A 25,530-nucleotide genomic window follows, 5' to 3' on the forward strand; every position below is an offset into this window, starting at 1 on the left:
GGTAATCACACAACTTAAAAAAAATACAACTTCACATTAGCATTTATGCATTCATTTATTCAGCAGACAGTTAACTGAACACCTGTTGTGTGTTTCCCTGCCAGGCATCCAAGACACAGAGACCGAGAAGACATTGTCAAGGGCAGTTGAACTGGGGAGAGATGAACTATACTTCAGTAAAAATGAATAAATAAATTCATTAATCAAAGTATATGATTCACTGTTATTTAGTATATTCACAGGGTTGTACAACCGTCACCACAGTCCAATTTTAGAGCATTCTCATTCCATCTAAAAGAAACTTCATACTTATTAGCAGTCTTCTCTCACCTGCATCCCCCAGCCATAAGCAATCATCATTCTGTACTTATGGATTTGCCCATTTCTGGACATTTGCTACAGATAGAATCACGTAACGTGGTGTTATTCATAGGTCATCTTTCACTTGGCATAATGTTTTGAGGTTCAGCCATGTCACAGCTTATATCAGTACTTCTTTACTTTTAATTACTGAATAGTAATAATAGTAATATATAATATATATTATATATAATAATAGTAATTATATGAATGTATCACATTTTATTTATTCATTCAACAGTGGCTTTCACTTTGGCTGTTAGGAATAAGGCTGCTATGAGTATTCACGTACTAGTTTTTGCGTGAATTATGTTTTCATTTCTCTTGGGTATATACTTAAGAGTGGAATTGCTGGCTCATATGGTAACTGTGTTTAACATTTTGAGGAACTTCCAAACTGTTTTTCACAGTGGCTGCATCATTTTACAGTCTCTCCAGCAAAGTGTGAGGGTTCCGGTTTCTCCACAGCGCAGCTAACATTATCTGTCGTTTTGATTATAGCCATCCTAACAAGTGTGAAATGGGATCTGTCTCACTGTCCTTTTGATTTGCATTTTCCTGATGTGCTAAAGATGTTGAGCTTCCTTTTCAGTGCTTCCTGACCATTTGTAGGTCTTCGGAGAAATGTCTACTCACATCCTTTGCCCATTTTTCAAATTTCGTTCTTTTTAGAGTTGTAGGAATACTTTATTATATTCTGGATACAAATCCCTTATCAGATATTTGATTTACAGATTTTTTTTCCTTTTTTGTGGGTTGTCTTTTCACATCCTTGATGGTATCATTTTCAGTACAAAGGTTTTTAATTTCAATGCTGCACTCTGAGAATCTGTTTTTAATGGTTGGGAAGGGAAAGGCCAATGGGAGGCTAAGGCAGGATGTGCATTCGTTTTTCAAGAAGTTGTTTAATGCATTGTCTTGATTACTAGTATTAAGAGTAAGTTTGCAATCATTTAAAATTAAAAGACATTTTTACAGAATGGAACTTTAGTTGCAGTGTTTCCCTGGCTGCATTCCCTGGATCCCTGGGTATCTCTGGAAATCTTTTCAGGGATCTACAATAATCCCTTCCCTTTGGAGAGAGTACATTAACAAATTTTAATATCTGTATGGGCAGAGAAGAAGCTTTAAGAGGATTTAAAGACCATTTGAGTTTTTTTTGTTTTGTTTTGTTTTAAGATTTATTTATTTATTTATTCAGAGAGAGCGAGAGAGAGGCAGAGACACAGGCAGAGGGAGAAGCAGGCTCCATGCAGGAAGCCTGACGTGGGACTCGATCCCGGATCTCCAGGATCACACCCCGGGCTTCAGGTGGCGCTAAACCGCTGCGCCACCGGGGCTGCCCCCCATTTGGTTTTTTTAGAAAAAAAAAATCACTCAGTCCATATTAGAGAAAGAAGTTAAAGGGAAATGAGACCAATTGCGAAGAAAATGAGGGCTGTTAGAATATTCAAAGTAAGTGAGCTAGAGAAATGAAAGACATTGAAGAGGTATCAGCAAGGGACTTGGTGACTCAGTTACTCAAACGAGGCATAAGAAGAACCTATCAATCTAGCTTATGTAATAGGTTAGATGCTATTGGTGAGACGGGGAGAGTAAGTGTCAAAGGGAAGAGAATGCTGTCGGTTTGGAATCTATAGATCTCTGGATATCCCTCCCCCTTGAACTTTTACCAACTGTATAACTGCCTTCATGCTTTGCAAAATTTTTACGCAAAATTTATTATCCAAACTTAAAACCCACTATAACAAGTCTACGTGTGCATCCATTTTTATATGAAAGGAAAAAATTTTAAGTCGCACGTGAGTCTAAGTAAGAGAAAATAGTCCTGAAGTCCTCTTTCCGATATAGTGTCCTATTTTATGCTTACGTTGTGTAATGTGCATTATTGCCATCATGTTCCCTACATTATTAGTCTTCTCTAAGAAACTGGAAAAGCCTGTGAAAATCTAAGAGGCCTGGAAGATTAGAAGAAAAGTTATATTTTGTTACTATAATTTGCATTCCTTTTATATCTTTAAGATATTTGATTTTTAGGTTATAGTACATTTGTGGTGAAGGAAAACAAAATTCCTATCTAGTACTATATGGTATAATTGTGTTTACAAAAGTATACCTACTGCTGACTTTACTGAATGTTAAGTAATTAGATAATTGGTGTTTGAAGTGCTTCATATTATATAGACATTCTTGGTGGATTATAACACAGGTTCTTAAGAACCTTTGTATAATATTTGGGGAGATTGGCTGGGATTTTTAGATGGGCTGGGAAAACATTTCTCCCACTTAAAGCTAATGGAATATAGACTCATTACCTGAAAGTTTACTGTTCCACATGTCTAACGGGCAAATTACATTCCAGTAAAAGGGATGCCTACATTAAGTTTACCATACTGATCTTTGGAACATTTATATAGAGCAGTGTTCTTAAATGTGACTGCACATTGGATTCACTTTTTAAAAATAGACTTGTTCCCCATATTTTGTCTGCACAATTCTGACATCATTTTATGGGATGAGACCCAGACTTTAGTATATATTTTTAAAAAACCCCAAGTCCAAATCAAATAACCCACCAACCAACCCAGGTCTTTTATATGTGTGCATGATTGAGAATCACTGAAGTAGAGAGATGCAGTACCTAGTTATAATTTTTGGTCTGACCCAAGAGGTTGGTCTGGACTGGCAGAAAAGATTGGCTAATGATCATCAGGTAGATACAGTAAATGCCCACATTATGCTATAAATGAAGTGCAAAGATTCAGCCATGTAAAATGCAATCCATTCCTGCAGAGTTGGTTAGATAGATGCCCTAGTTGAGGCTATGGAAGGCTAGCAGACAGCTCCAAAACTCGTCAAATCCACTTCTATCTTGACTGTGGTTTGGTGCCACCTAGTGGTGGTTTCTATTCCAGCCTAAATATCAACGGGGCAGGTTTTCTGTTGGAATTGCCTACCATTTCCCTGCCTGGCCTTGGCCTCAACGCATCTCTCCCATAATCATTCACCAAGATAAGAACTTTAACCTGCCCTGTTTTGAGAGTGTAGACTGGGCAGAGGAAGGAAGCAATTTCCAAATACTTTATGCTGAAGACTTATTTTACAGATTACATTAGTGTGAGGTTTTACTATTTATGGGTGGTTTTACTGTATTTAGAGCCATGCAAGAAAATACAGTTACCCAAGGAAGGTACAAGATAAGAATAAAGACATGCATGTGTATGCACACATGCATATGCGCATTTTTTTTTCATATGCGCATTTTTGAAATGGAATGTCCTTTTAGGTTTACCAAAGTGTCCAAACTCTTTCTAGTAGACAATCTTTTTTTTATTGTCCTTATAAAACCCTTAGGGAAAGCTCTATTTGTTATAGTAATAATTTTACTTATTGTTATTTTTAATATAGGATTATTAACATCGAGCTGTCTAGTTATACAATAGCTGTCTAGTTAACAATAAATTAGTTTTATCAAAGCTTACAGTAAACTGGGCAACATTTCCTTTTCTCATCCCTTAAAATTAAGGGAAAAGTGGTATTCAGGCATGAGATAAGACTCAGAATGCGGACTACCTTTTGAGCTAAGATGAAACCATAGTTAGGGAGTCTTTTCTTGTGTTCTGCCTCATGGCAGTATAGGATGAGATCTGACAACTACCACTTTTGCCATTAGAGGCTATTTTCCCCCATGGGAGGAATGCAGTGATATGCCTTCATATGTAAAAGTTGTTTTTTGTGTATGTCTGTGTTCTTTCCTTAGGTGAAAAGCCATATGTTTGTACAGTCCCTGGGTGTGACAAAAGGTTTACAGAATATTCCAGTTTGTACAAACATCATGTTGTTCACACTCATTCCAAACCATACAACTGTAACCACTGTGGGAAGACCTACAAGCAGATCTCCACGCTGGCCATGCACAAGCGGACGGCCCACAATGACACTGAGCCCATTGAGGAAGAGCAGGAGGCCTTCTTTGAGCCTCCTCCAGGTGAGCATTCTTTCCAGTAGATCTGTCTCTGTGTTGGGGACTCAACATCCATCATAATTTATGATTCATAGCATTTTCTCAGATGACAGTTTCATTCACAAAATCACACAGATCTATAATTTATAACTGTAAAAAAGTGCTATCAAAGAAAGGGACTTTGTGCTCTGGGATGTTTAAGAAGGGAAGTTGGTCTAGTCTGGGAGGTGTTTTTGTTGTGGTTTTGGTTTTTTTATTTTGTTTTTTTCCCTGTTTAGTTCTCTAATTGAACAGAAGGATTGGGGGGAGTGCCTGGGTGGCTTAGTGGTAGAGCATCTGCCTTTGGCTCAGGTCGTGATCTGGGGTCCTGGGATCGAGAGTCCTACATCAGGCTCCCAGTAGAGAGCCTGCTTCTCCCTCTGCCTGTGTCTCTGCCTCTCTCTGTCTGTCTCTCATGAATAAATAAATAATAAAATCTTAAAAAAAAAAAAAAAAAACAGAGGATGGGAATAAAGTAGAGTTAAGACACTCAGCTCAAATTGCAGTTTTCCTTCTGAGAAATGGCCAGGCTATGGTACCAGACCTGGTTTTACTTACATATGTGGTGGAGGGTCTTACCTCTTGAATGTGGCTTCTGTTTGGCAAGGAAAGCTGGAATTGTCACTAAAGAAGCCCTGGAACCTGCCCACTTTTAGATCAAGCAAGTGACAGTGGCCTGAATTGTAGGAGCAGAGGAGGACAGATTTGAAAGCATTTGTGTTACCCACTCCTCCCTGTTTGTTGTCTACAGCAGTCTATGCCTTCATTTGAGCTGTGATTGATGTGAATTATTTTGCTGCTTAATAATGTCACCTCTAGGTATAATAGAATGTGAAGGCAAATAGTTGCAATAAATCTCTTGTACAAGCAATGTGAGCTTTCTGGCTTTTTAAAAGTATTACAAGTTAGCTAGACCCACTTCTTAAATAGGTTAAAGGAATAGCTACTGCGAGAGAAGTAGAGAGTGGATAGGGGTTGATTAGGTGGAGAGGCGGGGATTTGGTAGGGAGGGGAAATAAGGAGCAAAGGCAAGTGAACATTCAAATGGCACATACAGAAAGCCCTAAGGTTGGAGAGAACCAAATAAATTGGATAGAATAAGAGAAGCCTGGCCAGTGTGGCACATCTGCCTGGGAAGCAGTGTGAAATGAACCTGGAGAGCAAGGTAGGGGCAGCTAGGCTATTTGGGTGCACTGAGGATTTGATCTTAAGCATAAGAGTGGTAAAGCACTCCCAGATAATTTTTAGTGATTTGTGTGCTATTCAGTAGTGTGGCAGGAGACAAAAACATTCATTTTGAAAGAATAAAATCTTGGGGGTAGCCTGGGTAGCTCAGCAGTTTAGCACCGCCTTCAGCCCAGGGCCTGATCCTGGATACCCGGGATCGAGTCCCGCGTCGGGCTCCCTGCATGGAGCCTGCTTCTCCCTCTGCCTTTGTCTCTGCCTCTCTCTTTCTCTGTGTCTCTCATGAATAAATAAGTAAAATCTTTAAAAAAAAAAAAAGAAGTCTTGGGAAAAAATATGTTAGAGGGTTACATTCTGTGATTTCAGTTAGATAGCATAGGTAAGTAGGTAAAGGTTTTCTAAAAAACAAAACATAGGCTATCCTACTGTTTCGCTGATTACCTTCTAAATGAAGTAGATTTGAAAATTAAATCATATTTTCCCACTCTTATATTAAAATGTTGAAAAACACTTTAGTGAAAGAAGTTGGCTGGAGAATAAGGGAAAGAACAGATCACTCACTACCTGCTGCAGTCATTCCCTGTAGTCCTAATTTGTCTTTTTAGACATTTGCCACATGATAGAAGGTAACAACTCTTTCAGCCCTGGATGCTGTATTTCTAGCACTGTAAGTGTGCATGATTAGATATTCCTGCAACTGCTGGATCCTTGCAGTTAGGAGGCAGGCTTTGTTTTTTTAAACCAGTTTTTTTTTTTTTTTTAAACCAGTTTTAATGATGACAAGCTCAGGTTTTAAAATTCTTTTTTAAGCAGCTTCAGTCTCTTCCTGAAAAGTTACTCTTTCAGATGGTCTGAATTTCTTGTATTCTAGAAAATAGTGTAATATAATAACAATACACATTTTGTTAAAGAAATAATAAATTAAGATTGTTTTTCCAAGAATAGGGATGGGTTTGTGTTCCTTTCCTCTCCTATGATTCTCGAGATTTTGTAGCCCATTGGGATAATAGTATATAAATAGCTGTGACACAGAACAGACAGACATGAAGTAATGACTGCCATGGAGATTACACCACCATGACCAGAGCCATATGAGTGCAGTGGCAGCCACTAACTTTGAGAAGTACTCTTAAATTAGCATAAGTCCTTCCTTGAAGGGGGAAAAAAAAACCACCATATTTACCCTCTTTCTGGCTTCATGGGAGGTGGAAAGCAATAGAAGAGAGGGATCAGCAGGCCTCCTGGTTGCCAAGTATAGCAATAATGGACTGTTGAAATTGCTGTTTACTTGCTGGTTCTTTATGAAATAAAGAAGTGGATGGGGGTTCCTGTTCTGTCCCTTATTAAATGATTAACCTTACTGCAAATAATATGCTATTACATTGTCTTTACACAATGTGCACATTGTGTACTGATGACTTGCAATCAATCACTTGTGTTAAAGAGTAAGTAATTTAGTATTAGTAGGTTCTGTTTACACACCATTCCGGTTTTGTGGTTAATGTTTATGAAGATTGTCTTATCATTTTTAACAGCTTCTTAAGTGACCACAAGTACTTAGTGAATTCTTGCCATGTTGAAAGGGTTACTTGCCAGGCAGCCTTTCTGTACAGTACCCACCCCTGCCTCCCATATCCCCCCGCCCCCACACTACCCCAGCATACATGCACAGTATCACATAATTACTCCAATTAAGAATAAAAGAGGTCTCCACAAATTAGAACTTCTTTTTAAAGATTTTATTTATTTATTTGAGAAAGAGAGCAAGCACAAGCAGAGGGAGGAGCAGAGAGAGAGGGAGAAACAGGCTCCCCACTGAGCATGGAGCCCAACCTCAGGCCCATCCCAGGACTGATCATGACTCACGTAGAAGTCAGACACTTAAACAACTGAGCCATCCAGGTGCCTCAAAATTAGTACATTTAAATTTGATGTGGAAAGATATAGTTTGGTCAGCTTTGATTTGGTCTGGCTTTTTACTACAGTGGAGGTAGAAGAACTGGAAGGAGGTGCTAGAAGCCATTTTTATGATTTGGAATATAATATGTATACACTTTAATTTGTACAAGTATTTCTGACATATTTAAAATATGCTCTGTTTTCGAAATGCAAATCAAAACTACACTGTGGTATCACCTCACACCTGGCAGAATGGCTAAAATCAACAACATAAGGAACAATAGGTGTTGGCCAGGACATGGAAAAAAACAACCCTCATCCACTGTTGTTGGGAATGCAAACTGGTATAGCTACTGTGGAAAACAGTATGGAGGTTCCTCAGAAAGTTAAAAATAGAATTATCCTATGATCCAGTTATCATATTACAGGGTATTTACCTAAAGAATACAAAAACAAGAGGGGCGCCTGGGTGACTCAGTTCATTGAGAATCCAACTCTTGATTTTGGCTCAGGTCATGATCTCAGGGTTGTGAGATTGAGCCCCATGCCAAGCTCCATGTTCATCACAGAGTCTACTTGAGATTCTCTCCCTCTGCCCCTCCTCCCACTCCAGCTTCCTTTCTCTCTCTCAAATAAAATCTTTAAAAAAAGAATAATTCAAAAGGATACATGCACTCTTATGTTTACAGCAGCATTATTTACAATAGCCAAGATAGGGAAGCAGCCTGTGTCCGTGAGTATTAGTCAGCTATAAAAAGGAATGAAATCCTGCCATTTACAATGACATGGATGGAGGTAGAGAGTATTATGCTAAGTGAAATAAGTGAGTGAAAGACAAATACCATGTGATTTCACTCATATGTGAAATTTAAGAAACAAAAAAAATGAGCAAAGGGAAAAAAAGAGGGATAAACCAAGAAACATTCTTAACTATGCTGAGCAAACTGATGGTTACTGGTGTGGGGCAAGGTGGTGGTGGATGTGTTAAATAGGTGATGAGGATTAAGGAAGGCATTTGTGATGAGCACTGGGTGCTGTATGAAAGCATTGAATCACTATATCGTACACTTGTAACTAGTATGACACTGTATGTTAACTAACTGGAATTACAATTAAAAATTGGGGAAAAATATTCAAAGTGATTTTTTTAAAAAGGGAAAAATATCCTGTTTTCTAAACAACTTGGTTGGTTGGTGAAATAAATGATTCATTTGTTTTAAATAGGTCAAAGTGAAGATGTCCTTAAAGGGTCCCAGATCACATATGTTACAGGTGTGGAAGGGGATGATGTTGTGTCTACACAAGTAGCCACAGTAACCCAGTCGGGATTGAGTCAACAAGTTACACTCATATCCCAGGACGGGACTCAGCATGTGAGTATCCACCAAAAGCCAAATAAATAATATTTCTCTGAACATTGGGCATGGAAGGCAGGTTGGGCCCCAACTGAGGAAAGCCTTGAATATCAGCTTATAGACAGTGCTAAAGCTGAAGGTTTTCCAGTAGTCTGCTGTAAGAGACTACATACAGGTACATTAGGGGAGAGAGGATCCTAGTGACTCCAGTGTTCACATGGTGTTATTGGTAGAGTTCAGAGGTGATGTAATAAAAGTTCAGAGCCACAGAGAAATTGAGAGATTGAAAAGTAAAGGATCCATGAGAAAACATAATTCAGAGAAGGGCTAGGATTTAGTAGCTGATTAGATCCAGGAGGTGAGATTGAGAAACCGGCAGAGCCTTGGCTGAAGGAATGAGGATGTGATGGCATCATTAAAAGATCCTGGGAGGGGGATGCCTGGGTGGCTCTGCAGTTTGGTGCCTGCCTTCGGCCCAGGGTGTGATCCTAGAGACCCAGGATCAAGTCCCACATCAGGCTGCCTGCATGGAGCCTGCTTCTCTCTCATCCTGTGTCTATGCCTCTCTCTCTGTATCTCTCATGAATAAATAAATAAAATCTTAAAAAAAAAAAAAAAGATCCTGGGAGGGGGGGGTGCCTGGCTGGCTCAGTCAGTGGAGCATACAACTCTTGATCTTGTGGTTGTGAGTTCAGGCCCCACATTGAATATAGAGATGACATAAAAAAAAAAAAAAGATCCTGGGAAGTCAGCAATGGGCACAACTGTAAAATTTCCAGGGTATGGTTCCGTCCCTACCTGGAGTTATGGAAGTTCACACAACTTCCCTCCCAGAATCAATAGACCAAGTATCTTGATTTCCCCAGGGAAAGCAGTATAATGGCTTTTCTCTGAACCATTGTTTTCTAGATGCCACTAGCTTAAAATAATTCAGACTTGATTTCATTTTTAAGCTCCAACTGAGATTGTCTTAGTATCTGGTAGAAATAGGCATATGGAGCTCTTTATCCTCTTGTAACTGCCTCTTCCACAGGGAGCTCTCTCCTTCCCTGCCTCTCTCAGAGCTCACCTCCCATGATGAACCTGCCCTCTGCGTTGATAACTATTACTATGCTGATGTTAACTAGGAGGCAGAACATATTTAGGTTTGGAAAGTACTTATGCCATCTCATTCATGCCCGTCCTCCTCACTTTTGACAGCACTAATTATGCTCACAGTAGTCTTTGTCCACTGATTGCCATGCAAGATTAAACATATTTACTAACCCAGTTTTAGTTTAGCATCAAGCCTAAGACTTTCTTGAATTAGATCAACACAACAGAGGCCCTCTTGAAGTCACCTCCCTCCCTCCTGACACAGGATAATTTCTCACTACAGCCTGCCCCGCCCCGCCCCCCCCCACGCCCCAAACAGATAAGGCAGTTTCTTTCATAAGAGGCCGCCTGTTCCGTTGCTGGATAATTCTATTGTTTATCAGACTGGAACCTACTGCTATGTCAGCCACTCCTGGCTCCTCTCTGACCAGATAAAATGAGCTTTATCCCCCTTCATGTGTTCCAAAAGAGCTGTTTTCCTTATCCTGATGTATTTTCTCCAGATGTAACCTTCCCATTTCCTTCAAGGATTAAATTTCTCTTCCATTCCTTTATAAAATTAAATAGCAGCTATTGAATTCTACCCAATGCCAGATATTTTGGTAGGCTGAGTGTGGGGAGTACAGAAAGTGGGGGTGGGTATCATAGTCTAGTAGGAGAGAGATATTCCTAAGCAAACAATAACTTCTTATAATGATGGGTATATAATTGAGGGATGTGTAAAGTACAGCAGCAGTCTGGAGGAAGTAGTAAATGATTCTTCCTGAAGGAATCTTGGAAGCCATTATGGAGAGTGGCCATTTAGTTGGATCTTGAAGAATTTTCATGAGTCTGGCAGGCAGAGTGAAGGAAAGGGAGAAGTCACAAAGATATAACAATACGATACTCTGGGACAGTGAACAATTAGTTGTGGCTAGGAGTACCAGATGCTGGTTTGGATGTAGTGGAAGATGAGTCTGGAGAAGCCACATTGTGAAAGGTCATGAATGCCATGTAAGAAGTCTGAACTCTAATGATGGGGGGCGGGGGGGTCACTGGTGATTTAAGCAGGGAGCATAATAAAATTTGTTTTCTTAGAAAGGTGCCTAAGTAGAGGATGGTTTAGGTAAGGGTTAGACTGGATACCTAGAAAGAAGTTGTATGGTTACCAGAAGTCAGATGAGAGGAAAATAAGGACCTAAATTGGCCGTAGAGATGGAGAGGAGAAAATGTATCTAAGAAATAGTCAGTTTTGGGGGGCAGCCCCAGTGGCTCAGCAGTTTAGCACTGCCTTCAGCCCAGGGCCTGATCCTGGAGACCCAGGATCTAGTCCCACATCGGGCTCCCTGCATGGAGCCTGCTTCTCCCTCTGCCTGTGTCTCTGACTCTCTCTGTATCTCTCATGAATAAATAAATAAAATCTTTAAAAAAAAAAAAAAGAAAAGAAAGAAAGAAGGAAAGAGTCGGTTTTAGAATGCGTAGCTGGCTCAGTATGTGGAACACATGACCCTTGAGCTCGGGGTTGACTTCAAACTATACGTTTAGTGTGGAGATTTCTTGAAAATAAAATCCTCAAAAAAGAAAATAAATAGTTTTTCTGATTTTTTTCTAAAAGAGTTTATTCCATTATAGAATTCTTATTTGCTCCCCTAGAGTAGACTTAGGCAAGGATTAGACCTAGTCCTTAATAAAGATTACCAAATATTGGGTGTGCCTGGGTGACTCAGTCAGTAGAACATGCAACTCTTGATCCTCAGGGTCATGAGTTCGAGCCCCTCATTGGGTGTAGAACTTACTTAAAAGTTGTGGGGTTTTTTGTCTTTTTTGGGGTTTTTTTTGGCAAATATGACAAGAAACTGACTTGTAAAACACATTTTTATTGCAGGTCAACATATCTCAAGCTGACATGCAAGCCATTGGCAATACTATCACAATGGTAACGCAGGATGGCACACCCATCACAGTCCCGGCTCATGATGCAGTCATCTCTTCAGCAGGAACACACTCTGTTGCTATGGTTACTGCGGAGGGCACAGAAGGGCAGCAGGTAATCGCTATTTTCTTTTATATGAATCAATATAGTACATAGATCAATATCATAACTGTTACATAGATATGCAGTGCGATATGGTGGTTAAGCACACAAACTTTGGATTGAATCCCAGCTTTACAGCTTATTAGCCATATAAGCCTCTGAGTCTCAGTTTTTCCTCCTGTGTAAAATAGGAGTGATTGTTGCATCCACACCAGAAAGTTGCCATAAGGATTGAATGAGATAATGCGTATAAAATACTTCATTAAATAATTAAATAAATAAATAAATAAATAAATAAATAAATAAATAAAATGCTTTATATAAAGCCCAGGTGTATCTTAAGTGTTCATTAGTGGTAGCTAGCTCCTCCTATCATCATCCTCAGATATTTAGGAAAAATTCATTTGCAAAATTTATTTTATTTAATATTTTGAATATGTAATATATTCACATAGTTCAGAAATCAAAAAGTATATAAAAATCTTCCTTCCATCCCTACCTCCATCAACCCAGTCCTTGCCCTTGCGGAGATAATCCACTGTTACTAGTTTTTTGTGTAGTCTTCCAACAATTCATGAAGCACATACAAATAGAAAGTCATCCCCCCACCTTCCTTTTTTTCTTATGGTAGTAAACTATACTGTTCTTCACCTTATTTTTTTTTTTTTAAACTTAACCAAACATCTAGAAAATATTTCTATTTCATTATACAGAGAGCTTCCTTATTTTTTAAAACTATATCGTATTTCACTATTATGAACACCATAATTAAAGTCTTGTGCTGTTTCAAACAACATGTAACTTTGTGCTCATGTGATTTTACATGTGTGTGAGTATGTCTGCTAGGTAAATCCTAGAGTGCAATTGCTGGGTGAAAAGATAATGTGCATTTGTTTTTTGTTTTTTGTTTTGTTTTTTAAGGTTTATTTATTTATGAGAGACACAGAAATAAATAGGCAGAGACATAGGCAGAGGGAGAAGCAGGCTCCATGCAGGGAGCCCGATGTGGGACTTGATTCTGGGACTGCAGGATCACACCCCGAGCCTAAGGCAGATGCCCAACCGCTGAGCCACCCAGGCATCCCGATAATGTGCATTTGTAATTGTGATAAGTGGTGCCAAACTTCCCTTCTTGTGAAGAGGTTGTACTAATCCACATTACCACCATCAGCATTCGAGACTGCCTCTTTCTTTTCTGTATAATCAACACAATGGTATCAAACTTTTGAATTTTTGCCAATCTAATATATTTCTTTGTAGTTTTAATTTTTCAGTTCCCATAAAGACATGATATTAATACATTTTACAATGGTTCTTGTACTATGCTGAAAGCAATGTTGAGATTCACTGCAGCTGCCTTTACCATGTTCAATGAAAAAGTGTCAAAATTAGTAGCTCTCATTCTTCATAAATTAATTTATAAGTTCAATACCATCACAATCAAAATTCCAGCAGACTTTTTTGAAGATATTAAATAATTTCATTTTAAAATTTACATGAAATGGAAATGATCTATGATAAAACACTCTTGAAAAAACGAACAAAGTTGAAAGTCTTCTATACCTTGAAATACAAAACTCAGAATTTTAAAGCTTCTGGAAGAAAAGTGAATATTTTTGTAACCTTAGGGTAAAGATTTCATAGGATGAAAAAATGCATATCAATTTTAAAAAGCCAATATATTGGACTTCATCAAAATTAATTCTGCTCACCAAAAGACAACATTAAGAAAAAGATTAGATGAGCCTCAGACTGGGAAAAATATCTTCACACTATATATATATATATATCTGACACTGGATTTGTATGGAAAATATATAACAAATTTCTACAACTCAATAAAAATGAGCAAAATAGATAAAAATTTTTTAAAAGATTTTATTTATTTATTCATGAGAGACACACAGAGAGAGAAGTGGAGCGAGAAGCAGGCTCCTCGGTCCCAGATTCTGGGATCACGCCAGGAGCTGAAGGCAGACGCTCAACTGCTGAGCCACCTAGGCATCCCAATAAAATTTTTTTTTAAATGAGCAAATCATTTGCTCATTTGAACAGACCTCTTACAAAAGAAGGTACAAGAATGGCCAATAACATAAAAAAAATGCTCAAGTCTTTAGTTATCAAAGAAATGCAAATTAAAATCACAATAAGAGGGGCAGGGCCCCCGTGGCTCAGCGGTTTAACGCCGCCTTCAGCCCAGGGCCTGATCCTGGAGACCCGGGATCCAGTCCCATGTTGGGCTCCCTGCATGGGGCCTGCTTCTCCCTCTGCCTGTGTCTCTGCACCTCTCTCTCTGTCTCTCATGAATAAATAAATAAAACCTTTAAAAAATAAATAAATAAAAATAAAATCACAATAATATATCACCATTTCAGACACAGGAAAATGACTAAACAGAAAAGACTAACATTTGGTAAAGATGTGAAGCAACTAGGACATTCGTACATGCTCGGGGGAGTGTAAAATACAACTGGTTTGAAGAACTGTTTGGTGGTTTCTTAGACCCATGACCCAGCAATTCCACTAGAATACATATTGTATGATGTCACTTATATGGAATCCAAGAACAGACAAAACAAATCTATGGTGATAGAAATCAGAAAATGCTGCTTGACTGGGGGAAAGAAATTGATGGGATAGAATATGAAAGGAACTCTTCTCTATTTTGTTTTAGGCTGGTGGTTCCACAGATGTATCTAACTGTCAAAACTCAACAGAACACCTAACGATTTATGCATTTTTATTGTTTGCTAATTATGCCCTATGCAAAAACAGAAACAAAAGTGAAATCCAGGGCAGCCTGGGTGGCTCAGCGGTTTAGTGCCGCCTTCAGCCCAGGGTGTGATCCTGGAGACCCGGGATCGAGTCCCACATCAGGCTCCCTGCAGGATCCTGCTTCTCCCTCTGCCTGTGTCTCTGCATCTCTCTCTCTCTGTGTCTCTCATGAATAAATGGATAAAATCTTTTAAAAAAGTGAAACCCAACCACTAGCTTTCAGGCTGTCTTTCGGAATGGTCCCAGTCCTTTCCATGGATGTAGGATTCCTATTTAGATGTATAGCACAGCTTGGGTAAATACAGTTGTACCAGTTACAGTTGCAGGTCTAGAAGGATAGTAACCCTAAAGCAAACATTCTTTTGTAGTTTATCTGTGGCCTGGAGACTAAGAAGATTTTCAGGAGAGGCAGCTTTGAGGGCTGGAATGAAGCCAGGCAGCTTCCAGCAACCAGGGATATCACAATAAGAGTGGGGGTTTTATTTGAGGACCAGATGCTGCCACTGCTCCTTCTGTTGCAACTATAGGCCATTGGGCAAATGTTGATTATCCACTTGGTGTGTTCCAGACACCACCTGTGAATTATCTGTAATGCTTAAATTGCCTAACTTCTGTACATGCATGAGAAGAAAGCAATTGGTCCTTCACTGGCCTTTTTTTTTTTTTTAATTAAGGTAATTGCATTTCTTAGACTCAGTATTCCAGTGCCTCTAGAAGCCTACCTAGCAAATATAGACAGAAGAGTCTATGCTCTCCATCTATTTTAATTTGAGATGATAAAAGTAATACATATTCCCAGTGTATTAGAATAGAAAGCCTAGGGGATCCCTGGGTGGCTCAGTGGTTTGGCGCCTGCCTTCGGACCAGGGCGCGATCCTGGAGTCCCGGGATCGGGTCCCACACCAGGCTCCCTGCATGGAGCCTGTTTCTCCCTCTGCCTGTGTCTCCGCCTCTCTCTCTCTCTCTCTCTCTGTACTCTCATGAATAAATAAAAATAAAATCTTAAAAAAAAAAAAAAAAGTAAAACGCTGGTTTAAAAAAAAAAAAAGAATAGAAAGCCTAGAAATAAACCCTCACATATATAGTCAATTAAATTTCAACAATTAAAATTTGACCATTCAATGGAAAGGATAGTCTTTTAAACAAATGGTGATAGATGGGGCTCTTGGGTGGCTCAGTGATTGAGCGTCTATGCCTTTGGCTCAGGGCGTGATCCCGGAGTCTCAGGATCGAGTCCCACATCGGGCTTCTTGCATGGAGCCTGCTTCTCCTTCCTCTACCTATGTCTCTGCCTTTCTTTGTCTATGTCTCCATGAATAAATAAATAAATAAATTAATTAATTAAAACAAATGGTGATAGAAAAACTATATCCACATGAGAATGAAGTTGGACCATTACCTTATACCACATGTAAAAATTAACTCAAAATGTATTAAAGACCTAATTTAAGAGCTAAAACTGTATAATGCTTAGAAGAAAACATAGATGAAAATCTTCATGACGTCAGATTAGGGAATCATTTCTTACGTATGATACCAAAAGCAGAGGCAATGAAAGAAATAGATAAATTTACCACGTTCAAAATTTAAAACTTTAACTAACTAGAATTTAAATAAAAATTTGAAAATGGAAAAAAAAATTAAAAACATCATGCATGAGAGGCCAGGAACAGGAGAGTGAAAAGACAACCTATATAATGAGAGGACATATTTGCAAATTATATATCTGATAGGGATGAATATTTGGAATAGATAAAGACTTCCTATAACTCAACAATAACAAAACCTGCAAGCAAACCCAATTTAAACAAGAGCAAACTCAAAATCTGCTATCATTGGGGAATAGACATTTCTCTAAGAAGATTTAGAAATGGCCAATTACCACATGAAAAGATGCTCAACATCATTAGTTATCAGGGAAATAAAAATCAAAACCACACTGATATACCACTCCCCCCCATTAGGTTAGGCTGTCATCCAAAAGACAGTAACAAGTGTTGCCGAGGATACAGAAAAATTGGAACTCCGGTGCATTGGTCATAGGAATATTAAATGGTGCAAGTACTGTGGAAAAGTTGAACATAGGGGCATCTAAGTGGCTCAGTTGGTAAAGTGTCTGACTCTTGGTTTTAGGTCAGGTCATAATCTCAGGGTTGTGAGATTGAGCTCTATGTGGGGCTCTGCACTGAGCGTGGAACCTGCTTAGGATTCTGTCTCTCTCTTCCTCTCCCTCTGCCCCTCCCCTCTGCTCACACTTTCTATCTTCTCTCTAAAATAAATAAGTAAAATATTTTACAAAAATACTGAACATAAAAAAAAAATACTGAACATAGTTGGGCACCTGGCTGGCTCAGTTCATAGAATGTGCGACTCTTGATCTTGGGGTCATGAGTTCAAGACCCACGTTGGGCAGAGCTTACTTTAAAAACGTTAAACATAGAATTACATATGATCTTATAATTCCACTTATAGATATATATCCAAAAGAATTAAAAATAGAGACAAACTCAAAATCTGCTATCAGTGGGGCACTTGTGGCAGGTTCAGTCAATGGAGCATGTGACTCTTGATCTCAGGGTTGTGAGTTCAAGCCCCACATTGGGTGTAGAGATTACTTAAAAATAACATCTAAAAAAAACCTATACCCTTTTGATGTTAAAATAACTAGTCTCAGCATTTAGGACTACTTAGCTTTGTGTGTATACAGAGTTAGGATTATAATTTTGTGCTTGTCATCCACCTAACACTGCATTCTGAGTACTTTCTCATACCAATTAAATGTTTTGTTTTGTTTTTTTGAAGATTTTATTTATTTATTCATGAGAGAGTCAGAGAGAGAGAGAGAGAGAGAGAGAGAGAGAGAGGCAGAGACACAGGCAGAGGGAGAAGCAGGGAGCCAGATGTGAGACTCGATCCCAGGTCTCCAGGATCATGCCCTGGGCTGAAGGCAGCTAAACCACTGAGCCACCCGGGCTGCCCTTAAACGTTTTTATAAAAGGATTTTTATCATTTGTAAGATAATCTCATCAAATGGGATTTATTCATTCCACATACAGAAATTGCTTATATTCATAGGAACAGATTCTAGACATGGAATTATTGAATTAATGGTATATTTTAAGCTGTTTGCTACATACTGCGAAATTGTTTTCCAAAAAGTTTAACAATTATGCCATGGGCCTAAAAGCTTCCTTGTTTCCCTGTACTCTTTCTGCTAGTATGGAGGATTTTTTTTTATACTTGCATAATTCACAAGCAAAAGTTGAATTCTGTTTTTATTGTCATTTGAGCACTAATGAGGTTTTTCATATCAGCCCACAATCTGTTTTTTCTTAATTGAGGTAAAATTTACACATCATAAAACTTACAGATCTTAAACTTACATTTCAATGAGTTGTTAAACATGTGCTCTCATATAACCACCATCCCAAACAAGATAGAGAACATTTCCATCACCCCAGAAAGTTCCCTTGTGACCCCTTCCTTTCAATCTCCACCCCTTTCAGTTTTCCTTCTTAAATGGAAATCTAATTTTAAATGAAACAAGTAAACAGGAGAAAATAGTATATTACCTACCACTTACCCCAACTCAAGAATAAATAGACCTTTGAGATCTGAATTCGTCCACATGTATAACTTCCCAAGCAGCCACTTAAGATAGTAGAGCCTAGGCATAGTCTCATCTGCCCTGGTTAATGAGCCTGGTGTAGCAGATCCACTGCCCAGTGTCCTCTACCCCGTTGTGTCACTGGTTCACTAAGCTTAGATAAGGTCTTTCTGAGCCTCAACTTCTTTTTTTTTTTTTTTTTAATTTTTATTTATTTGTGATAGTCACAGAGAGAGAGAGAGAGAATGAGGCAGAGACACAGGCAGAGGGAGAAGCAGGCTCCATGCACCGGGAGCCCGACGTGGGATTCAATCCCGGGTCTCCAGGATCGCGCCCTGGGCCAAAGGCAGGCGCCAAACCGCTGTGCCACCCAGGGATCCCTGAGCCTCAACTTCAAGTAACAAAGAGTCCAGGAGCACGTGGGTGGCTCAGTCGGCTCAAGTGTCTGACTCTTGATTTCAGCTCAGGTCACAATCCTTGGGGTCATGGGATTGAGCCCTGTGTGGGGCTCTCCGCTCAGCAGGTAATCTGCTGGAGATTCTTTCCCTCTGCCCCTCCCCCTACTCTCTATAAAATAAATAAATCTTTATTTTTTTTAATAAATAAATATTTAAAAAAAAAGAAGAAGCACTGTCGAGAATAGACAATATATAAATTCTCTTCCAGCTCTAGGCTTCTACAAGCCAGTGGTCAGAAGGGAATTTTTCCTTTCAAATCCAAAGACAGTCCCACGCATTAAATGAAGTTTAATTAGGGCAGCCTGGGTGGCTCAGCGGTTTAGCACCGCCTTCGGCCCAAGACCTGATCCTGGAGTCCCAGGATCGAGTCCCACGTCGGGCTCCCTGCATGGAGCCTGCTTCTCCCTCTACCTGTGTCTCTGCCTCTCTCTCTCTCTCTCTGTGTGTGTGTGTGTTTGTGTGTGTGTGTGTGTGTGTGTCTCATGAATAAATAAATAAAATCTTTAAAAAAAAACAAATAAATGAAGTTTAATTAATCATAGCTTTACTTCCATGTACTTTTTGTTTAAGGTTGCGATTGTGGCTCAGGACTTGGCAGCATTCCACACTGCCTCATCGGAAATGGGGCACCAACAGCACAGCCATCACCTAGTAACCACGGAAACCAGACCCCTGACCTTAGTGGCAACATCCAACGGCACCCAGATTGCAGTTCAGGTGAGTGCAGTGACCGCCATCCTCGGCGACAGCAGGACTACTTCATATCTCTCAGCCTTGTGCGCTGTGCTTTATTCATAACCTTTTCAGGAAGCAGGCACAGAATAATCTATGGCACTGAGCTACTTGAAGAAAACTGCTGTGTTTGAGGAGGACTCAAAGATACCAGCACTTTGTTCTCTATTATCTTTGTATATTTTAGAGTAATTTACAGGAGGAAAAATAAAGCTTCTGGTATTCCGGCGTGCCCCTAGCCAGCCATCTTTACTTTCAAAATAAGTCTAATTAGGCAGGCTTCTATAAAGCACTTGAAGAGCTACTTCTTGGAGACAAACTGAGTGTAAACACAGACCCTAAGTTAGTCCCCTGGTGAGAATCAGTCACTGCTCAGCTGTAGTTTATGTTGGGGGGACATCAGAAGGCAGAAAAAACTATTGTCAGGTCCCTGGACTGAAGCAGAGAGTCTAGAATGCTAGGTGCAGATTATCGTTCCTTGGAAAGAGTTGTTTTTCATTTATTTAGTTGGAGAAGAGTTAGCACATGCTCAGGAAAATGCCAACCATTGGTTTTAAGTTAGTTTATGGGCATAGAAGCTAAAGGCTCCGGAAGCTCTCTAAATGCCTCCATTGGAAGAGATGAGCATCTTTTGTCTGTTGCAGGAGTGAAGGTTTATCAAAATCCTAAGAAATCTACTACATTATTCTCCTGCAAGAATTCTGTGTGTGTGTGCTCTTTTTTTGTTTTGTTTTGTTTCGGGTTTTTTGTTTGTTTGTTTCTTTGTGTGTGTGTGTGTGTGTGTGTGTGCGCGCGCGTGCGCGTGCTCTTAATGATGGGATCAGCCATAGTATCTTAAATAGGTCCAGGTGTCAGAACTACAGAGAGAACTCTTCCTTCATATACTGTTTCTTTGGTATTATCTTGACTATGGCTTTGTGGTTGTTCCTGTTTCAGCTTGGAGAACAGCCATCTCTGGAAGAAGCCATTAGAATAGCATCTAGGATCCAACAAGGAGAAACGCCAGGGTTGGATGATTAATCCTCAGAACAGTGGAACATTACTACAGCAGGAGGAGCCTTTCATCTTCAGGCAGCAGACATCCATGAACCCGGGTCCAGGAAAATTAGAACTTTTCCATTCCTGAAATACTGTACACAATTTTATGCAAGAGTGAGAACATTTTATTCTTGACACTTTTGTGTATATAATTCTTGGAATAGATTCCCAAACTGATTCATTGTGTACAAGGATGTATGAAATTAGGGCAATACAGTAAATTTTCATATTACTCTTTTATCAGTTGGCAAACTCCTAGAGTCTACATGCAAGATTGGTGGAGTCTAATGGAGCCTTACAATGGATTTTTAACTTACTGTGAAAAAAATAAAGGCTGTATCTAAAACGTTAAAGGTTCTATACTTTAAACAATCAATTCCAAAAGCCATCATAGATAATAACGGATATAAAGCCTTTGAATATTTCCCCAAGTTAAGAGGGTGTCTGCAGTTTTTGTTCTACTGTATTCTTGTATGTTTTTATTTGTACCTCACGGTTTGAAGACCATTCATTACAGTTTTCCATCCCTGTTAAAATATCAACTCTTCAAGTGGAAATGCTAATTAAATTGAATTGGATCCATCACATTGGATTATGTATAAAATGACAAAGTTTGGTTATTTAAAATTAAAAAGTTAAATCCAGTGCTTTGGTTTTGTTAAAGATTTTACTTAGCGTTCAGTTTTTTGTTAATGTTTTTAAAAAATAATGAACTATCAAAGTTTGACCACAGGCTGGAGCCCGGGATAACAGTGCTGTAATTGAAAATGGCTTTACTCTGAAAATTAGGTTAGTGGGTTGGTGTAAATTATTTATTTTTGCTTATGTACTTTTGTTTTAAAGCTTATTTACCCTAAAGTTTATTATTAATTTTGAATACAGCAATTTTTTAAATGTTACCTTTACCTTTGTTTTATTAAATTGGGGTGGGGTGGGGGAGATTGTGGCAGAAAATACCCCAAATGGCATCGATTATAACCCTGCACACACAGATTGAGAGTACATCGCATTTATCAAGCACAGAATAAGTTATCTTTTCATACATTTTTACGTACTTAAAACAATTTTGTGAGATATATGGGATTTATTATCCCCATTTGTACAAGGGGAAACAGTTTCCAGAGAAGTTAAAAGTCTCACCCAGGGCCTCCGGCTGTGAAGAGGCAGGACAAAGAGGCAGGACAAAGAGGCAAGACCCAGACTTTCCAACTGCATGCCCGTGTGCCTTCCCCACACCTCCCCACACCGCAGAGATTATCAGGAGGCACTCTGGGGTTTTCCGATTGCCTCATGACCTGAGCACTTGAAAAACCATGTCTAATGTCAGAAATTCAGCTTAGTCCACCAAGGTCCCAAAAAAGGGGGGCGGGGGAGGGAAGGTTCGTCCTGCAGTAATCACTCCTTTCCGTGGTTCACTGTGCTTTGTTTGCCAGAGAGCTGAAATTGAAATGCGCCTTGTGTTTCATTTCAAGCTTTACAGTAAAAAGGGGGGAAATGTTGCACTGTTTTATTTAATATAGATGTTATCTTTGATGAGGTTCTTTGAAGTCTTGGCTAAAAAGGGTCATGACTTAGTCATCTGAAATGGGAAACCCTTCAGGGTTGGGCAGGGGACGAGTTGCTTTCCCTTCAAAGCCTCTCATAGATATTCAACATTAGAAAAGGCCTTAGTCATACACACAGGTCCAGTCTTCACTCTTGATGGAGACGTTTCAGCACACACAGAACTCCCAGCTGAGGCCTGCTAAGGCTCACAAAGGGGCTGGGAGATAAAGATGAGGACCTGCAAAATCACAGGGTGGTGCTCTGGCCTTCCAGTCCTGGTCCGGCCACTGACAGGGAGCTCCTCTGCTGGGCTCACCCAGGCCTGCTGTGCTTCCCAGAACCAAACCCAAGCTATCAGGCTCCCTGCACCCCTTACAGCTGCCTTTGCTCAGCTTCCAGGCTTTCTCCCTCTCTCCAGGTCCTTTGCCAGCTAGACTGGACAGGGCTGAGCTGGACTCTGCTCGCCTGATTCTCTTTCAGCTCAAAAGAAAATGCTTTCCTACTGGCACCAGGGAAAAGGGCAGAGGAATGCTCTGGTTTGTCCCCTGCCTGCCTTCCTGGGAATGGACCTCGGAGGCCTAAGGAGGTGGCACATTCCCCCAAGGGAAGACTCCAGCTGATGAGCAAAGGGTTGATAGTAAAGCTGGTGCAGTTTTTCCTCAGTGTAAGATGCAGAAAGGAACCCTCCAAAGTTGAAGATTCCCCAAAGACATTTGCTGTAACAAGAGTACGCCTGACAAATAGAGCCGGTTGGAGCACAACTCTGCAATGTGATCCAGACTGTGCTCAAGGCAAAACCTAGTCCAAGAAAAACCCCCACTCTCCCAGACACAGCTTGAGGCCACTACAAAGAAAAAGGATATTGCCTACAGTCTGTAGTCATAAGAATTTAGGAAATAGAGTAAGAGAAGGACTTGGCTTCCTCAATCCTCCAAAGGTGGCAGCTGCCCCGAGGGCCAGATGGCTCCGTCTCCTCCCTCCCGACACCCCCAAGCCTGCAGGGGCAAAGCAGCTTTGGAGGGGCTCGTGCTGCCTTTTCACGCACAGCAACCCTGGGACTTCATAAGTAACGGGAAACCATGCACTCAGCCATGAAATGGACTGGATTCCAGGACTTCACAGTCCAGTATTTCCTAGCTTGGATGAGACTGTAAACCAGTCAACAGTTGGCAGATCCCAATAGTGAGCAGAGAGTGAGGGGACAGAAAGGACAGGGACAGAGCTGAAGTCTGTTGCCAAGCTGGGGAAGGGAGCATAGGGAAGTGGAGAAAGGCTGGCTCAGCCCCCTCTGCTGGAAGTACTCTATGCTTAGGTTTCCTCAAGGATGAGATCTTCCAAAGAATACTCCAGCCAAATCCCTCTTCTTTTTCACCTGAGGAACACGGCTGAGTCACAGACGTGTGACCAGTGCAGTCGAACAAGACCCTGCACTTGGGATTTAATGCCTTGTGGTTACAGTCTTGGAATTCTTAATAGTTTTATCTTTGAGTTTGTGTTCTCTAAGTGAGGTCTCCTGGAGCAGTGGGACCCAGTGCCACCCCCCCACCCCATGCCAGCCTCCCTGGAGGGGATTCTCTGTCACCCCCCTACCTAACTTCCTGTTCTCTCCCTCATCCTGCTACTGCTGCCATGCCCTCTGCTTTTGGCAGGAGGGTGTGGGGCACAGGCACCCTGTGGAGTCTGCACAGAGGGGGCCAGCCTCCCCCCCCCCACATGGCGGCATTCCAGGGCTCCAGGTGAACAGCTAACATTAGCCAAGTCTTGAGAGGGGCGAGCCTCTTGCTCACCCCTGTACTGAGCGCTTCCCAGTTTTGAACTGTGAAGATACCTGGAAGTAGCCTGTTTGTTGTGGGCTGGAGGGCAGGCCCGTGGGAAGGGGGGCCTGGCAGCTGTGAGACCAAGACGTACCCGCCTCAGGAACCTGTGAAGTCCTGTGTCCGGGTGGACGCTGTCTACAGGCTCTGTGCCTGGGCGATCCTGGCTTTCTCCTTCCCCCTTTCCTGAGCCCGGCTTCTGTTTGTTCTTCTAGCCAGCTCCAAGGACCCTCTGGGATGAGTCATGGAATTCGAATTGCATGATTCCAGTGATTTCATTTTTTTAAAGATTTTATTTAGTTGAGAGAAAGAGAGCATGAGGGGGGTGAGGGACAGAGGAAGAAGCCAACTCTCCACTGAGCAGAGAGCCCCATATCGGGGCTCAATCCCAGGACCCTGAGATCATGACCTGAGCTGAAGGCAGATGCTTAACCCATTCAGCCACGCAGGGGCCCTCCAGTGATTTCAAACACGAGTTAAATACTATGATATTTAAAACTAGCATTGTTGGGGCACCTGGGTGGCTCAGTGGTTAAGCCTCTGCCTTTGGCTCAGGTCATGATCCTGGGATTCTGGGATCGAGTCCCACATCAGGCTCCTTGCAGGGAGCCTGCTTCTCCCTCTGCCTATGTCTCTGCCTCTCTGTGTCTCTAAGGAATAAATAAATAAAATATTTAAAATAAAATAAAACAAGCATTGAATAATATAAAAATGAAGGGTAAAATTCATGCTAAAAATTTGAGATTTTTCTTAGAATGATATTAGATAGCAAATAAAAAAACACCACGACAAGTCAAGAGAGAGGCTTCAAAAGAAGGAAAAACTCATGTATTCCTGTGTGTGTATGGGGGAGTGTAAAATATATATAACATAAAATTTACCACTTTAATAATTTTTTAGTGTATAGTTCAGTGTCATTAAGCACACTCACAGCAATGTGCAAACATTCCCAACCATCCACCTCCAGAACTTTCCAACTCCTCAAACTGAAACTCTATCCATGATACGCTGGTTCCCATCCCCCATCCTCCCAGCCCCTGGCAACCACTCTTCTACTTTCACTTTCTATAAATTTGACTCCTCTCAGGATGGACGTCATATAAGTGAAATCACTATTTGTCCTTTTGTGTCTGGCTTTATATGTACCGTTAACAAAACTTTTTCCTGCTTTTTGACCAAAAGGCTCACATTTTCTTTTTGCACTGAGTCCCAAATATCATGTAGCCTGCCCGGCTGAAGAAAGCTCTTCCGTCAGCCCTTCAGTGAAAAGATTCAGTGTCCTACAAGAGGTATCACTTGTGTCTTGGAAATATATCATCTGCCTCTCCCTGTAGAGTATGGGCTCCCTTAATATAATTGGTAACTTCAGCTTCCCCATAACTCCTGGAGGCCTTGCAGAGCAACGGGTCACCTCGAGCTGCTCTGTCCAGCTCTAAACTCACCTAACTTGAGAGGTACAGAGAATCCTCCAGTCCTGATGCAGGGGTTTCATTTTGCTTCCCAAGCACGTCTAAAACTGAAGGGCAGAAGGTCACACTGAGAGCAAAAATTACATAAACAGTTAAAATGAAAACTATCCAGCAAAAGCTTTTTCTTTTTACTTTTCTGCATTCAGGTGAAGGAAAATGGGATTCCTGCTCTAACGTCAAT

General features: G+C 40.5%; 1 protein-coding gene and 1 long non-coding RNA gene across 12 annotated transcripts in view; one reads left to right on the plus strand and one right to left on the minus strand.

Annotated features, from left to right (window-relative positions):
• The window catches only part of ZNF143 (zinc finger protein 143), a 59,531-nt gene extending 38,111 nt beyond the window's left edge, over positions 1–21,420 (plus strand). For all 5 annotated transcript variants that reach the window (XM_025459446.3, XM_035704213.2, XM_025459444.3 and 2 more), the window contains 5 exons: positions 4,121–4,348; positions 8,672–8,820; positions 11,762–11,923; positions 19,322–19,468; positions 20,420–21,420. In XM_025459446.3, coding sequence (XP_025315231.1) covers positions 4,121–4,348; positions 8,672–8,820; positions 11,762–11,923; positions 19,322–19,468; positions 20,420–20,503 — 770 coding nt within the window. In that variant the 3' untranslated portion in view covers positions 20,504–21,420. The remainder of the gene's footprint in view (positions 1–4,120; positions 4,349–8,671; positions 8,821–11,761; positions 11,924–19,321; positions 19,469–20,419) is intronic.
• Positions 11,738–25,530, minus strand: part of LOC112667610 (uncharacterized) — a 35,117-nt gene continuing 21,324 nt past the window's right edge. For 6 of the 7 annotated variants that reach the window (XR_007404513.1, XR_007404511.1, XR_007404508.1 and 3 more), the window contains 2 exons: positions 25,323–25,396; positions 11,738–11,897 (listed from right to left, as the gene is read on the minus strand). This is a non-coding gene — a long non-coding RNA (uncharacterized LOC112667610). Of the gene's footprint in view, positions 11,898–25,322; positions 25,417–25,530 lie in introns of all 7 variants that reach the window. The other variant, XR_007404512.1, reaches the window with a different exon arrangement.

The sequence above is a fragment of the Canis lupus genome, chromosome 21 (genome assembly GCF_003254725.2).
Source record: "Canis lupus dingo isolate Sandy chromosome 21, ASM325472v2, whole genome shotgun sequence".
NCBI classification, from domain to species: Eukaryota; Metazoa; Chordata; class Mammalia; order Carnivora; family Canidae; genus Canis; species Canis lupus.